At 43.4% G+C, this 15723-nt stretch overlaps 1 protein-coding gene across 1 annotated transcript in view; it reads left to right on the top strand.

Moving 5' to 3' along the window:
- ESYT3 (extended synaptotagmin 3) overlaps positions 1-15723 on the top strand; it is a 36065-nt gene that overhangs the window by 16352 nt on the left and 3990 nt on the right. The window contains 14 exon segments of the mRNA XM_086616167.1: positions 1291-1357; positions 1975-2064; positions 3149-3204; positions 5913-6033; positions 7043-7216; positions 7736-7818; positions 8271-8319; positions 8969-9058; positions 9913-9975; positions 10070-10138; positions 11070-11135; positions 12510-12596; positions 13445-13594; positions 14137-14576. Coding sequence (XP_086472293.1) covers positions 1291-1357; positions 1975-2064; positions 3149-3204; positions 5913-6033; positions 7043-7216; positions 7736-7818; positions 8271-8319; positions 8969-9058; positions 9913-9975; positions 10070-10138; positions 11070-11135; positions 12510-12596; positions 13445-13594; positions 14137-14576 — 1605 coding nt within the window.

Here is a 15723-nt window from a genome sequence, read left to right as displayed (position 1 = left end):
TCAAAATTGTAGAAATTAATAAACGTAAAATTAAGTTTGTGTAATTATGTGACTAGCTTATAAGGAAGATTGTGTTAATTTTGGCATGGCCTGTGAGGTTGGTTATTTAAGAAATGAGAATACTCCAACATTAAAGGCTTTAATTTGTGTGTTATGAGCTTTTTAAATTCTGCTAAGTGACTCTCTGTAAACAACTATTCAAGAACTTTGCTTGCGAAAATGGAGACAAATTCACAGTTACACACTCTTAGCAGGTTTTTTTAGGGGGAGGGAATCTGTCTACATGAGAATTACAGTGTGAACTGGTGGCCACTGCAGCACTTTTTGCTCATATACATGTGGTCAGAGCAAAAATTTTGCTCTTTTTCTTTGATTATGGTGTGAAATTATGCACGCAGGTGGCAAGCACAGCACATTCACTAGGCTTCGGTACCTTTACAGCCTGCTTTACCTGCAGGGTGTTTGTGTGTCTGCATCCAGAAAGCTTTTTCTCAGAGGACTGAAGGGCAACTTGGTAGCTCTCTTCAGTTGTTTTCTGCCAGAGGCATCAACAAATCTGTTCGGTTCCGCTCCCCATGGCTATCGGTTTCTGCATAAGGTGATGTTTGTGCTTTTATTAAAGTCTAAGGTGGCTTCCAACTTGTGAAAGTACTGCACTCAGCATTCATTTTGTTCAAAGCCTGACGTTCTCCATGGCAACTGTCCAAAATCTGATCTGAGTTGTCTTTTAATTCAGCCTCAAGGAAACCAGGGTATTTTTAGTGATGAATTTGCCCTTCAAGTGGCCTTTTGGGTTATAGGTAAGAGTGATCTATGGGCTTTTTGGTTGTAGGCAAGGTACAGACCCCATATGTAGTGGCAAGATGGCTCTGCGTCAGCTTGGGAGCTGGGTCACCAGGTTGTGGGGTGGGATCAGGCCTTTGGCAGAGAAGGGAGCAAGAGGGCAATTGCTGTGACTTTGAATTTGAATGAGGCTGTGGATCCTCTCTTTGGAGCAAGCTTGCCTCATCCAGCTGCCAGTCTTGAGAATGGAAAAGTAACCTTGAAATACAGATGTTGCTTTGACATTTTGCAGTAGATCAATATCGCAGCTGACTGCAGGGTTTCTCTTGTGAAGATCTGACCCCTGTTCAATGTGCTTAACTCTCCCTTTTCAGTTGCTTGAAAATCCATCTGTGCCCATGGGGTCATGTTGTCAATCGTTAAACTAGTTTCTGTTATGCTCTGTACAGCCCAGTGTTTCTCGTGGACTATTGCAAACTATGGAATAATGTGAGAATTTTCTTCCAGTTACATAGGAGACTGTGAGATTCACATGGACATATCGAAATTTAACCTTGGAGTGAAAGGCATACAGGTGCGTGCAGTGCTAACGTTGTCTGTTCAAGGCTGTGTATGGCAGGAGATAGAATGCCTCAGTGGGGAGGTCATGACAACTGGGAAATCACCAACTAGCAGGCTTGGAATGATTGGCATTATCTCCTTGTGTTTCAGCTGGGGAAATGATGTCTTCCTTGGAAAGCACCTAAATACCACTTTTAAGCTTCTTAATGTGACTCTTAAATGGGGTCAGGGCTAAAGCATCGAGCTCATGTGGGCCATCTTCTTTCACTGGAGTTCGGAGGAGCTCGTGTTGGCAGAGGACTTCAGGAGAGCCAGTTCTGTCAGGGTGTTCATAAACTGGTTTATAGTAGAACAACAACCTGTTCATGCAATGTTGAAAACTTATAGGGAAAGCGCTCCATTATATGGCAGTCAGGATTGCAGAGAGGCTCCACAAACTTAGAAAACATCACCCAATATCAATAGCAGTGGTTTCGGGGGGAGGGGGTTATTTATGTTATTAAATTTGAAATAAAGTGACTTCAAGTGGGACTTTTTACATTACCTCCATCACTGAAAAGCTCACTGTTTTGAAACTGCATCCTGAGAGTACCTTCAGGCTCAGTTTTCCTTGGTCTATTCTGTTTGCAGTTGTATGGGACGCTGCGGGTGATACTGGAACCTCTTCTAACCGATGCACCTTTTATTGGAGCGGTGACCTTGTTTTTTATGCAGAAACCGGTGAGTCAGTAGTGAGCTGCACTCCGCAGCCCTCTTGGTACTTGGTCTGTCTTCATGCATGGATAGGTCGTCAGTGAACGACACAGGCTGTCCATCCCTGGTAACCCAAACTGCATGACTGTGAAAGCCTCTCCGTGCAGGTGTTTGAATAGCAAATTCCTGATTGTTCAATGCTCCTCTTGAACCCCAAGAGGATGGGAATGATTTTGCCCCGTTCTCTTGCAGTAGTGCCTAAAAAGTTACTTGCCTTGCTCTAAGAATGGGAGGACTTTATGCTGGTGACAGCACAGCAGGCATTTTGGAGGCCTTTGCTAGGTTCCTGGCAGGTGGATTTTAGGTCTTCCCATTTGTAGATTTTAAATGCAGTCATCTTGGAGAACATTCAGTCACGGTCCTGCTTTGAAAGCTTGCCTATTTAAGGTCATGTGCCTTGTAGTTGAATTGTGGTTTAATAAAATATGAGAAACCTTCTAGTCTTGTAAGAACCAGTTATCTTATGGTGCACAGCTTTGCTTGCTTGTGGGTTATTCTCTGCCTGAGTTCCTAGAAGTCATATGTTTTTGATCATGGATGAGGTGTTTTTGTGTTTAGATGTAGTAGCGTTATTTTAACACATGAAAAAAGCCTTTTTGTTTATTGTGAGAATAGAAACACAGACTCTTGAAGTGGGTGGTGTTTGTAAATCCCCCTGCCTCGGGGCATAGGCCAACCCCTGAGTGAAAGGATGAGGAAACAGCTTGAAAGTGTAGGTAGAGCTGTGGAATTTACTACGCATGACCCCAGGGCATGTGCCAGTGGCCATTGCTAGCGGCTGAATGCCTCTTTCCCTGTGCTTGCAGGGTAAGTCCCAGTGATACCCTTATTTCAGGTGTGGCAGGTAAAACAGATGAGGGAATTGAGACCAGCTGTTGGTTTCAATGTACAAATGTAGTCACTTACTGGTGCAGATTTTGCTTTCTTTAAACAGCTGACTTTGTTTTAAAATAATTTGCTTCCCCTTTAAATTCCACATTTGTTCTGAAATAAATTTTGATGGTCCTATATAATTTTTCTCCTTGATGTAGCACTCTCTCTCTTGTTGTAGCACTTGGAAATCAACTGGGCAGGCATGAGCAATCTATTGGATGTTCCAGGGATTAAGTAAGTGTCTACTTTGCTTCACTTTATTCTTCTTTAAAAAGCCCTTGGAAGTTGGGATGGTGTTCTTCAGTAATCATGAAAGCTATTCTCAAGACCATTGAGTAAAAGATGTTGTGCTGATACTCATCCCATCATATCTGGCTGTAGAGTCTGCAAAACCTGAGAAGGGTGCTTTTTACATTCCGTCAAAATTGCTTCAATTGCTTCATTGCATTTGGGATTTAGGATGGAAATCGTAAATCACCCAAACTACAATGATCTAGAAACTGAAAACCAAGCCCTTCTGTTTCCCATGTGCCAGTTACTTGCAGAGGTAGAGGTAGATCTAGGTGACTGGCAGTCTGTGCTTATATTTGTTTACCTTAAAGTGGAAAAGGCAGATATCACAGACTTGCAGTCCCTCTGACAAGCTGAAGTACAATCCATGATAAAGAAAACTGCACCAGATATACAAGGAGAAATGTTCTTCTCTTTCTGTGCAATCTGCTCATCCTTTAGGTTCTTCAGAAAATGTAGCTCTTCCCCAATGCCTCTTGGGTTGACAAGGCCTCTTGTACATAAAACTCGTGCAACAAGGATGAACATGTTAGTGGTTTTCAGTACTGTAAGTTTCAAACTGTTTCTCCAGTTCGAAGATTTGCTTTTTCCTTATTTCCTCAGTGTAAGGAGAAAACCTGTTACACAAGAACAAAATGTATTTGGTTGCTCAGCCATTTCTTTCCTCCCTTTAAATGCAAATGCAGACACTTTGGCTCCCCTCTCTTCCCCTGCAACTGGTGGTTTGCAGATTCATAGGAAGTGGCTGGCCACTTTAGGTGCCAGTTTGTGCATTAAAGAGTCTCTGAAGACCTTTGATGTTGAGTGAGAGGAAGCTTGTTTTTTTTCCTTAATTTGAGGCCAGAGTGGCTTTTTGTCCCGAAATTTGCCCTGAGAGCTCCAGTTTTTATCAGAAGAATTGATCTGTTCTTTTCTAACGCAGCTTTCCTTAATCCTTGCAGGGAGGAGGTATGTAGGTGTTCCAACCTACAGCCTCTTGTATAATTAAGTGCAAATTTGGTGTCCTACGTTTTCACTCCCTGGTTCTCTCACAGGGATCTGAACACAGACGCTCTTGCTTGTCCATCGGCACTACACATGAAAGCCAGGAGCAAAACATGCATGACGGTGAATAGGCTGAAGTACAGGTTGAACAAGAGCTCTCCCTTTCAAATGAATTGGGCTTTCTTAAGAGACTGAAGAAACTGGATGCAGTTGTCTGTCCTCATGTACAAGCGGTGTTTAATTGGGTGTACCCTGAGACTCAAGAGAAGGGGCACGTCTGTGACCTTCCTGTGGGTATTTTTTGACAGGAAAGCCAAAAGCCTGACCAAGGGCTTTCAGGCTTCTGGTTTTACATTTGGAGTAGGAGAGTACTTTCCTTCCGTGCAAATCCAGCCTCATCTGTGAACTGTGAACATTTTGTTGCACAATCTTACCCTGAGAAGCTGCCTTGTAAGCACTAGATTTATCAAAAGAATGAAAGTCTTTCAGATGTTTTGTGCTCTCGGGTTTTCCTGTTAATATTGTCTTCTGTTCATGCCAAGAATATTGAAATCCTCTTATTAATCACCTGGAGAGTACTGGACATCTATGATAGCTATGTGCTTGCTTAGGAGAAGTAGGTCAAATTAGTTGTCCCCATCATACAAGTAGAGCAATTCCAAAGAAAAGATTTGAACTGGAAGCAGAAAATGTGTAAGTTTTAGATTGGACTGGAAAGTTCCCTAAAATCCAAGACAGACAGTACCCTTGGTTCAGCCTGTGTCATCTCCTGTGTACCAGAGTTCCAGTTACTTCAAACAAGGTTTTCCTTCTTAGTGCAAAATATATCAAGATACAGAATCTCATCTTTTGCTGAGTCTTCTAAAAAAGCAAACCAAAAAAAACCACCAAAAGCCAAACTGAGTGTGGCTGGCTCTTCCTTTCATGGTACAGTAAGGTCTCAGCATGTGACCAAGAGCAGACAGCAGTGTGCGCTGGGGCCATGTTCTAAGTTTAAAACCAAACTACCTCAAGGTCTTGAGTCCCCTGTGAAATGCTGAAAATTCCAGATTCCTTCCTCACCTTGTCCGTCTCTGGTGTCAGTATTCCCAAGGAAACGGAGAAGGCACATGAGTCTGTAGGACTTGTTTGGGTGCGTGATGATCTCATCTTGTGGCCTGAGCTCCCATTCACCGTTTACAACCTGCTGGAGCCAAATTCACATCCAGCCCTAGTAACCCTTGACTGGAACATCATGTTCAAGTGGGCGCTGCACCATGTATGCCGCAAGGCAATGGCGATTATGTGTAGAACAACAGGGAATAAGATTGAACGGGATCTTGAGAGGCTGCCCCGTGCTCATATTCTCCTCTGCTGCAGCTCAATTGGACACGAATTATTGATAGGAGACAGCCTCACCTTCCACAGTGATCCACATCCATCTTTGGGGATTGGGTCTGGTGTTAAACTGTCCTCTCCATTTCTTCTTGTTCAAAGCTAAATGTCACATGTATGAGTTTCTTCTCCCATGTGCAGCTGCATGTAGGCACGCTTTGGGAGAAGGTGGGCAGTATCACTCCTTTTGCAGCACCCGTTTCTTGCACTGTACCTCATTCTTTCATTCTGACTGAAGTTGTGATCGATTGTAGAGATTCAGGTTGCCTTTTTTCTCCCCCCTGCACCTGCAGCGTAATGTCAGACTCGCTAATTCAAGACTTCATAGCTGCCCGACTGGTTCTACCGAACAGGATCACAGTGCCTCTGAAGAAGAACATGAACATTGCCCACTTGAGATTCCCTATCCCATATGTGAGTGTTTTTCAATGAGTGGGATTATACCCGAGTGCGCGTTTGCCACAATGTGACTGCACACAAGCTTAGTGTGTTAGGTTCCTGGACACCCAGCTCTCATCAGCTGTTTCAACCTGGATTGTAGGCTTTCTGTAGGTAATATTCCAGAAATATAAAAGCACGTGTTGGATAGTTCATGCTTTGGGAGGATGGGGGCTGAGGGCTCATACTCTCTGTATGTGGCATAAGAAGTCTATTTAGACACTGAGCTCATTTACCAGTTTAAACCTGTAGATTTGAGAATACCACAGATCTTCAGTTAGAGAAGGTAAATACAGAAGCAATGAGTGCGAGACTACTGATTTTTTTTTTTTTTTTTTTTTTTCAAATGATGTGAAGGGATATAAGTAGGGAGCTCAGAGGGCAACGTCTCTTTGCTACAGAAAAAATTTCAGGGACTAAAATCAAACCACTAAGATCTCTGAAATGCTTGACATATATCCAGATCTTCAGTCTCCTTCATCCATCAAATAACTAATACATTCTCTAATGAGGTTAAATATAAATGAATGACAAAGGGATGCTCTGTAGTGCAAACTTGCATCACCAAATCGAAGGGAATGGCTACTCTGCCATAAAATAAGATCCTGCCAATGGATGCTTAGTTCCTCCTTCAGTCAGTGGGGATTGATCTTCACTCCATACTTGACTTGACTGTGGCTAGAATCCTGTGCGCATATGTATGTTTCTATTTTAAAAATAAATTGAAGAAAATTTCCTACCCAGTTATCTAGATTGGGTTGTGTATCTGTTGAAGTTGGTTGTTTTTTCTTTCCCTAGGTAAATGCTGGGAAAAGTGTTTTAATACAGCTGTCATTTGAAATATACTGCATCAAAATATATGTCTTTGTAAACCTGTCATGGTGACTACCCTTCATGCCTGAAATAACTAGTTTTAGGAGGTAGCATATTATTATTATTCAAAGATTGCATTTTCATGACCAATTTTGTATCTTATTTTATCCAGGGAGTAATAAGGGTTCATCTGCTAGAAGCTGAAAACCTTGTCCAGAAAGACAGTTTCCTGGGTGCAATCAGGGGGAAGTCTGACCCGTATGCTCTTCTTCGCGTTGGCACGGTGCAGTATCGAAGCAAGACAGTTTCCCGAGATCTTAATCCCATTTGGAATGAGACATTTGAGGTACTGAACCTTTCAATCTTTCCATCTGTAGGATGCACAGCCATTTACATCCCTGTGCTTGGAGGACATTCTCTTAACTGACTGCAGTGGAGCAGGTGGACTTCCTTGTTACTTGATTGATGAGGCATTTCTGTCCCTTAAACAAGTTCAGATTTACATTTCAAACTTGAAATGTCAAACAGGTTGATCTGATTTACATATGTGGGTTTTTGCAGGCGGTGCAAAGCACTGCTTTAAATATCAATCAGTGCAGTAGTCTGTGCAGCTGTAGTCTGCTCTACTGTTGATTCTTCTCTGCAGTTTGAGCAGTTTAGCTTGTATTTCAGAAACAAGCAAACTGGTTTTGAAATGTTTTCACCTATCATCAGTTGTATTTGTTATATGATCAGCCACGAAACAGCAGGGGATGTCCTTAATGTGTTATACAGCTGTGAAGTGTCACTTTCTTGTCCGCAGCCTAAGCCTATATGAACCTACGTGAATGCTTTTTATTTTTAATAAATGCCTCTTGTCCTCCAGTTTGTTGTTCATGAAGTGCCTGGTCAGGACTTAGAAGTGGACCTGTACGATGAAGATCCAGATAAAGATGACTTTATGGGCAGGTAAATTAGCATGACCCATGCTTGGGGTCGAGTTACCTCTGAAACAGGACACCCAGATTATTCATATCAGAAACTTAATATTGAAGGAAGCTATTCCTTTTATCCCAATATTGATACTGAGTTGTTAGTTCCTAGAGCAACTAACTTTGAGCAAGGTAGGGAATGGACCCAGACTCCTGCAGGGAATCCTAGGAAGCCAGTAGAAGTGATGGTTAGTACATGACTTGAGATTTACTTAAAATATATTTTAGTTTTGGAAGTATTTCAAGAGGGGGATGTCAGAAGTGTAAGTGCGTTCCAGCGCACGCGCACACAGGTAACGTGTAGAAGTTGCTATTTGGAAAAGATGAGTGTGGGCTTTTTTGGTGGCAATTTCTTCTCCCCTCCTCCCCCCAACAGCTGTATGTTATATGCCTAAGTATACACTGAAACGTTTGCTTTTTGTCTTTCAGCTTGCTTATAAGCCTAGTGGATGTAATGAACGACAGAACTGTTGATGAGGTAAAGATGACAGCTTATTTCTAAATGTGGCTGGTGGTGTATGCTGACATGTGCTCATTTGTGCTCTCCCTCTGCTACTACATTGTTTCTGTGTGCTTAAAGCTTCCTTGCACACTTGCATTGTAGTACTTTCACAAAAAGACAATACCTTTGCTCAGTAAACTTGAAGTAGCCATTGAAATAATTTTTACAATCAATCTGGCAACCTCAGACAGCCCTGAGGTTACAGTGAGCCAGCAGTCGGGTATCATGTGTTGATATCTCGTGTCTTGTGTGTGCAAATGTTTTGTACAAGGCTACAGCTAAAGTTTGGTGAAGCAGTCTGATTGCTGAGGGAAGGAATGATCCGACCTTATTGTGGTTTGTCCTGCAACCCAGCACACTGTGAACAATGCCAGGGTGCCTGTCTTGTGCTGCTGCTGGTTGGAAATATCCATGTGCTGTGCATGTATATGGGTATCTTATTTTCATTTCTTCTGGCTTGTGTTTCTAAGTAGATGGACATGCTACAATCTAAGTGCCAAAAATGCAAGCTAAGAATCTAAGTGCAATTAATATTGTCTGTTGTATCTAAGTCTCAGAGACTGCAACGTACAAATATATAAATTCTGCCTCACAGTTCTCAAGTTACTCTCTTGTCTCCACTTAGTGGTTTCCCTTAAGTAAGACAACAAGCGGACACTTGCATTTAAAACTGGAGTGGCTTTCACTAGTAAATGACCAAGAAAATCTACATGAGGTGAGTATATTTGCTTAAAGGATTTAGATACTCTGATCCCTCTCCAGTGATCAACAAAGGAGTATATAAAATTAGGAACCTCAGACAAACTCACAGGAGTTTATTTTTGTCTGACAAAGTTTCAGTGTGATTCCTTACCCTGCCCCCGTGATGAGGAAGGGCATTTGCTTGCCCCAGGTTCCCTTGGTAGTTCAGGAGTAGCTCAAATCTGGCAGCTCTTTTTGCTTGCATTAGCAAAGCTTTGCTTGACTTGGTGAAAAAAGGCCTCTCACAGTTCCTTTCTTTGATATTTTTTTCCTTTCCCTCTTCACCTAGGATTTGTGTAGGATCCCTGTCTATAACCTGTACCAGGCATAGACAAATACCCAGCACTGGTGCTTGGTAGGGATCCAAATGGTGTCTTACTTGTCCAGCAGAATTGCTTGGATAAAGCCCATCTCCCAAGGATGCTGTTTCTTCATAATCAAGCAAAAGAATTTGAGTTCCACTGAAATGAATAACATTTGTTTCCAGACTTTGTTCCGCTGACACTGGATTTCTGATGTTGATGCATGTGGTTGAGCATGTGTTCATGTGTCTTGCTGCACTGGGGAATCCAACCAGTTCTGCACTAGAGGGATAGAAGAGCGTTAAGGCCAGTGAATTGAAAAGACTTAAACCTTTTCTTACTGGTCTGCTTAAAACTGTCATGCTGTATTGGCTTGTGCTTCTCTGAATTGTGAGTTTCAGGAGAAAGGTGAAGAGCTGCTTAGCTTTCAGAAACCATCCTTTAGATTTGTGTTGTGCTTTATGTTGTCCTTGGTGAGCGATCATGCCTACCTTGTGTTTTGTTTTGTCTTTCCTGGCCTTCGCAGGATAAGAAGGGTCTGTCTACAGCTATTCTGATAGTCTACTTGGACAGCGCCTTCAACCTTCCTGTAAGTACAAACCACGTGCAGGCAGCCTTCACTCCTAACCTTTTTTTTAAAGCCCACAAATTAATTGGTTTTCAATACTCTCTTACTAATTCAGAAAAACCACTTTGAGTATTCGAATGGTGAATGTGGAGCAAAGAAGATCAAAAATAACAAGTACCTCAAGGTAAAATTTATATTCTTCTCCCGTGCTTACAAAACAACATTCTGGATTGTGCGGTATCGTAGCAACTGAAACTAGCTATGGTTAAAAAGAAATAATCTCTCCACTGTCAGAATCTAAGTGACCAGGGGTTCAAAATAGTGATGGAAAGCCCGCCCCCACCGCGGTGAAAGTCTGGGAGGTCCAAGGTAGAATGCAGCACAGAAATGTTTGATTGTGTATGGGGTTATCTTTATTTTGATTTCATATTTTGGACAGTGAGAGCCTCCAGACATCAGATCAAGTCATGTACGTCTTTCTGCTGCTGCAGGGGTTCTTCCCATGCTGAGCTGTTCCAGTTCGATCTCCCACATTGGGGTGGGAGAGGTATGGTTGGTTGTGGTAACCTTCCTGTCCATTGGAGACCTGACCACCAGATTCCTTGCCCCTTGGTTTTAGAGGGATTCAGAAGCCACTCTGTCATTCATGCCTCCTGTCTCTGTGCTTCAGGTTACTTTTTTTGCCCCAAATGCTGCATTTTGCTACTGTGATGTAAGTAGTAGGTGTAGGGCAGAATGTCCTTCTCCCTCTTTTCTTGAACAAGCTGCGCACAACCACAGCTCTGAGCAATGGATAAAGCTTCCCGTTCTTTCTGAGTAGCTCCCCTCCTAAATGCGATCTTTGCAGTTGAGGTGAGTTGCTAGCACTGATACACATCACATTCGAGAATCCTGGATTTTGGATTTTGTTGTGTACGCTTTTCTTCCTGTGCCAAGAGCAGATCATCAGCCTTAGCACACTAGTGCAGAAGAGCACAGTACGAGAGGTTCAGTGTTACTGCTTCTGGGAGGGAATTGTTATCTATTTGAATTAAGAGTAGTGGTTTAATACTACTTCCTGTAAACTATAAATGTCTCTTTCTTTTCTTTTTTTTGCCCCTTGTATTAAATTACAGAAGACGGAACGAGAACCTTCCTCTTTCGTCCTGCTCACAGTAGGAAGCAAGACTCAGAAAAGCAAGGTGAGGCTGTTTGACTCTTCTGCTCTGCTTAGTCAGCCATAAAATAGAAAGTATTTATCTCCAGGCAGCCCCTAGGAACGGTCGGACTAGTAAAGATGATGTGAAGAGCTGTAGTTATGGTGGTGGCTGCAGAGGCTGGGAGGTGGGGGTCAAGCAGCATGTGGAAGCAATGTGTCACTGAGCTGTGCTTGATTAGTGAGTGTCTGATCAGCTGCTGTACAGGTGTGTGTTTTTGTGCTCATGGCCATGAGGTCACATTGGCCGAGATATTCCAGTTTTACAAGGGTTGCAGAGGGAAAAACGTTAGGTCTCCAATCTGGCTCATGCTTTCTCAGGGCAGGGTGTCATTTGCATTGAACTGGCATTTGTTCCTTCTTTAGAGTCTCCTGGCTCCTGTGTTTCACAGGAGTTTAACTGAATTGTTTTTATCTGGACAAGAATGTATCTCAATCTTTTCTGCTTCACTTTCAGTTCCTTTTTCATTATTTAATATTCATTTTTACCTGATGAGGATGAGTAACTGCTGAGTTCTGCCATCCCAGTAGCTGCTGCATTTATTGCCCCGCAGCTGGAAGCAGATGAGGGTGGCCCTATGTTCTTTTGGACACCCAACAATTAGGAATGAATCCTGTTGGCTACACACAAGCATATGGGACTGGCACCTATTTTCCTTTGCTTCTTCCACCTTCTCCAGCCAGAAATTGGGTTCTGCTTACATCTTAACCATTTTTTTTTGCTTTCCCTTTTCCCCACCACAGCACCTGCCTCTCCTAGGTCAAACTTGAGCTTTCCCCTGCCTCTTTCCCCTTACTGCCAGCACTCGTGGCCTGGCAGAAGCGGTTGGTTTATGGAGCAGCCTCAGCCGCAGCCTCTGTGGGTGCTTTCCATGCTCTTTCATCCTTGAAGTGGAGAGTGCTGAAGCTGTGCTCTCCTACTCTTCTCCTCAAGCTCTACACCCCTCAGACTGCCTCTCTAGCTTTCCTACCCTTCCTATGCAGCTCGCTGCAGCTGTGGGAGCTGGCTCTGGGTGCCTGTGGGCTGGAAGCAGCACTCTGGCTCTGCCTGGGTGCAGAGGTGGAAGGGAGGGAGCGGTGCCTTGCTGCAGAGGAGGCAGGCTGCTGGTCCAGGCAGCAGTGGTGAGGCCAACTGCAGCTCACCAGACTTGTTCTTCAGCATTTCCACGCCCCACAGAACTTGTTCTGGTTGTGCCAGAGACTTTGCTTCTGCACACTTCTGACCTGGAAATTTCACTCTCTCCATACAGCTAGGGTGTAGCATCACTGAATAAAACAAGACAGTCAGTGATCAGTGTCACAGTATTCTTTGCTGCTTATAGAATAAGCTAATGTATATGCCGCCATCTTCTTGTTGCAGACCTGCAATTTCAGCAAAGATCCCATGTGGGGCCAGGCTTTCACCTTCTTTGTCCACAGTGCTCATTCCCAGTCACTCCATGTTGAGGTGAGAGAAAAGCTTTTCCTTTGAAGACCGAGCGCGCGTTCATAGGAAGAAACCTCGTCTATGGTGGCTGTGATGTCAGTGCTGGTTGTTTCTGTGTGCTTGCACTGGGGTCTTCCTACTTAAAAGGTGGAAGAAGCACCTGTTGTTGCACTGGCAATTCTCTGTTGAGTGATGCTGGTGACTACCTTTGCTCTAGGATCATGTAGCGTGTAATATCTTAGTTCAAAACATGGGACATTTCTGGCTGCAAAGTGAGAAGGAAGTTTTGTACAGGTTTGTGTGTAGTAAAACCATGAATATTTTTCTGTCGGAAATTGCAGCCTTCATAATCCTCAACTGAACTCTTATCTCTTTACCTTGGCGTTTTGGCTCATTAAGAAATCCTGTATTTCACCAGCACACGTTGCACTCACAGCCAGTTCTATGGCTGTTCACTCAGCTTCAGAAGTGGATTTGAACTTAGAAGGTGTACTGGGGTTAAATAGGCTAAACAAACCATTACCTAAAAAACTTGTGAAGGTTTAGATCAGTTGTCGTCCCAGTTGCCTGGTAGGTTTTCCCCAATGCAAGTAAGGAAAGTCAAGCAAATCCCAGGGCCTAGTTTTTCTGCTGAGGCAGTTCATTCTCTGCATGGTTAAAAATGAGATTTTTACTCCAAACATATTAATTTGTTACAGTCCTGAAATACTGGCATCGCCCACTTGGAATTAACGATACTTGATAGTATGTCCTGAAGTAAATAAGCTAATTTTGATCTCTCTCTGAAATAGCTTCTTGCTTTGCTATTCCCAGTGGTATGCTTTCTAGTTTGCCACCTCATAATAACTTTTTTTTCCATCCCCCTCTAGATAAAAGACAAGGATCGGGATAGTGTCCTGGGGACTTCAGTGGTATGTCTCTCCCACTTACTTAAGGACCCAAACATGACTCTGGATCAGAGATTTCAGCTGGATCATTCCAGTTCTGACAGCTTCATCAAGATGAAACTTGTGTTGCGGGTAAGTTGTTCTTTGCTGTGTTCACTGGCTTCCCCAGTGGAGGAAGCATCCAATTCTAACCAGGCAAAAGAGATGAAAGGTGGGTGTGGAGAAGTGCAACTCTGATTCACAGGTGAGTAGAAAGTAGAAGTGTGACAAGGTTTTTAAGTGCAATTAAGAGTGCACGGTGGAGCTGAGAGCTATCCCTGAGGCTTCTAAAACTTAGTGCAGTGCTGAAGCTGAAAAGCTTCTCATCATGAAGAGTTGGATTGAGAAAAACTAAGCTGGGGAAGTCAAAGCTGTTAAGCAGTAAGAGAGACTGATGCTTAGGATTTTTTTTTCTCCTTGCACTCTGGATCAGCGTTTGGACACTGTTAAATACATACATACACAGTAGGACAAGGGAAGAGAACATCACAGCTAATCCCATAGGCCTCTTTCATCTTTAATGGCAAATTCCTACTATTACAGTTTTGTGATGAAATTTCGTCCTAGGTGGTAATGCTGGCATTAACCCCACTGCTTTGGGAGCAGCACTCATTTCTCTCCCGTGTGATTTTTAGGCCTTGAATGTGGAAGAGCCCGATCCACAAAGAGTCAAGGCTGGTGTCAATGCCTCAAAGCAAGGTCCCGTGCGTGTCATGGAGAAGGGTGGAAACCAGCAAAAGTTTGTCTCTCCACCAAAACCAGAAGTCTCAAAAGTACCTCCTGTGAGCAAAGACTCTGCAGCACTTGAATCCCTGCTAAAAAAGGACAGCAGAGAAGACCTGGACACAAGTGACAGTTCAGCAGCACCTGTACCAAGTGAAACTGCTTCTGGCATTGAAGCAGAGCTCCAGCAAAATCCAGAGCATCACCCGTCATCAGCTTTGCATACCAGAGCAGCGGTAGTGCCCACGTTGCCAGTTGTGGAGGAACTGAGGCTTGCACCCAGCGTTGCTTCGCTGGGTTCTCTGCCTTCTTCTTGTTTTGAATTAAGTAGCAGCAATCTGGACCTTCATAAGTAGGTGTTCTTCCAGCTGAATTGCTCTTCTCTTTGGAAGGTTTAGGTGTTATAAATTGCTGTTGCATATGGTTGAATTCAAGACTGCTAAGTCATTTGAGGTTTGGGGTTTCAAACCACCTTACAAAGAATTGACCTAAATATTCCAGTCAACAGTAAAGTAAATTGCAGGGTCACTATCAGATCAGGTGTAAAGTGAAAGCGTTTGCTTCTCTGGCTCTCCTAAGGTGCTGCATGTGTTGGCTTTATATTGTTTTAAGAGCCGCTCACACAGAGTATCCTGGGTCCCATAACAGTCATGATTTTAGCAACAGGATATTGGCAGTCTGAATATCCCACTTCTGTAAAAACAAACTCTAGACAGGTGTGTCTGGCTGCTTAAAGTTTTGGATGCTGTGTTTCATCCAGCAAAGTTTTTTAAGACTCTCATAATGCTATGAACAAAGTTTTTGTGGATAAATGTGCTTGTGTGTGTGTCCTTCCCACAGTGCTAAGTGTGAGGCTGCAGGTAGTCTGCTCTGTCGAGGAGGACAGAGACAGATCTGTCTCTCCTGAGGCGCAGAATGGAGCTAGTAGAATCCTTAATGAACTTAAGTAGCAAAGGTCCATCTCAATTAAGAGACCATCAGAGCGGTTATCAACCTGAACATCAAACCCAGCTCCAGCTGTTCAATCTAGTACTTCTGGACTGGCAAATTCTCCAGCTCTGAACAGAGTCTCATTTAGAAACCATTTTAAAGCCATTTTTAAGCAATATTTTGAATTTCAAACCACTTTAATAGCATGCAGAATGAGATGTAAAAAAGATCCGATTTTGCATATAGCAGACGTCCTTGAAGGAGCTGAGTAACATGCTAACCTGTACTGTGCTGCTCCATCTACAGCAGGCCAGTAAGGTGCTTTTTTTGGCCATTTATGCTGTGGGACTGAAATCAGGTGCCTGCACAGAAGGCCAGCTGGGGAGTGCTGGCGCCAACGGGAGTGTTGTTTCTGTGGTGCCTCTGTGGTCCAGCTGCTTTCTAGATAGCAAACCTTTGGATGCCAGAAAGAAGAATAGTGCCCTGAAAGTTGGTTTTAGTTGAAAATGCATCGCCAGCTTCTGAAGCCCGTGTCCCGTTTCGTGCTGCTAGCTCTGTGCATGTGGCCC

Source organism: Tauraco erythrolophus, chromosome 8, assembly GCF_009769465.1.
Source record: "Tauraco erythrolophus isolate bTauEry1 chromosome 8, bTauEry1.pri, whole genome shotgun sequence".
Taxonomy (NCBI): Eukaryota; Metazoa; Chordata; class Aves; order Musophagiformes; family Musophagidae; genus Tauraco; species Tauraco erythrolophus.
The sequence above is the reverse complement of the archived record's forward strand: the minus strand, read 5'-3'. Positions and strand labels throughout refer to the sequence as shown.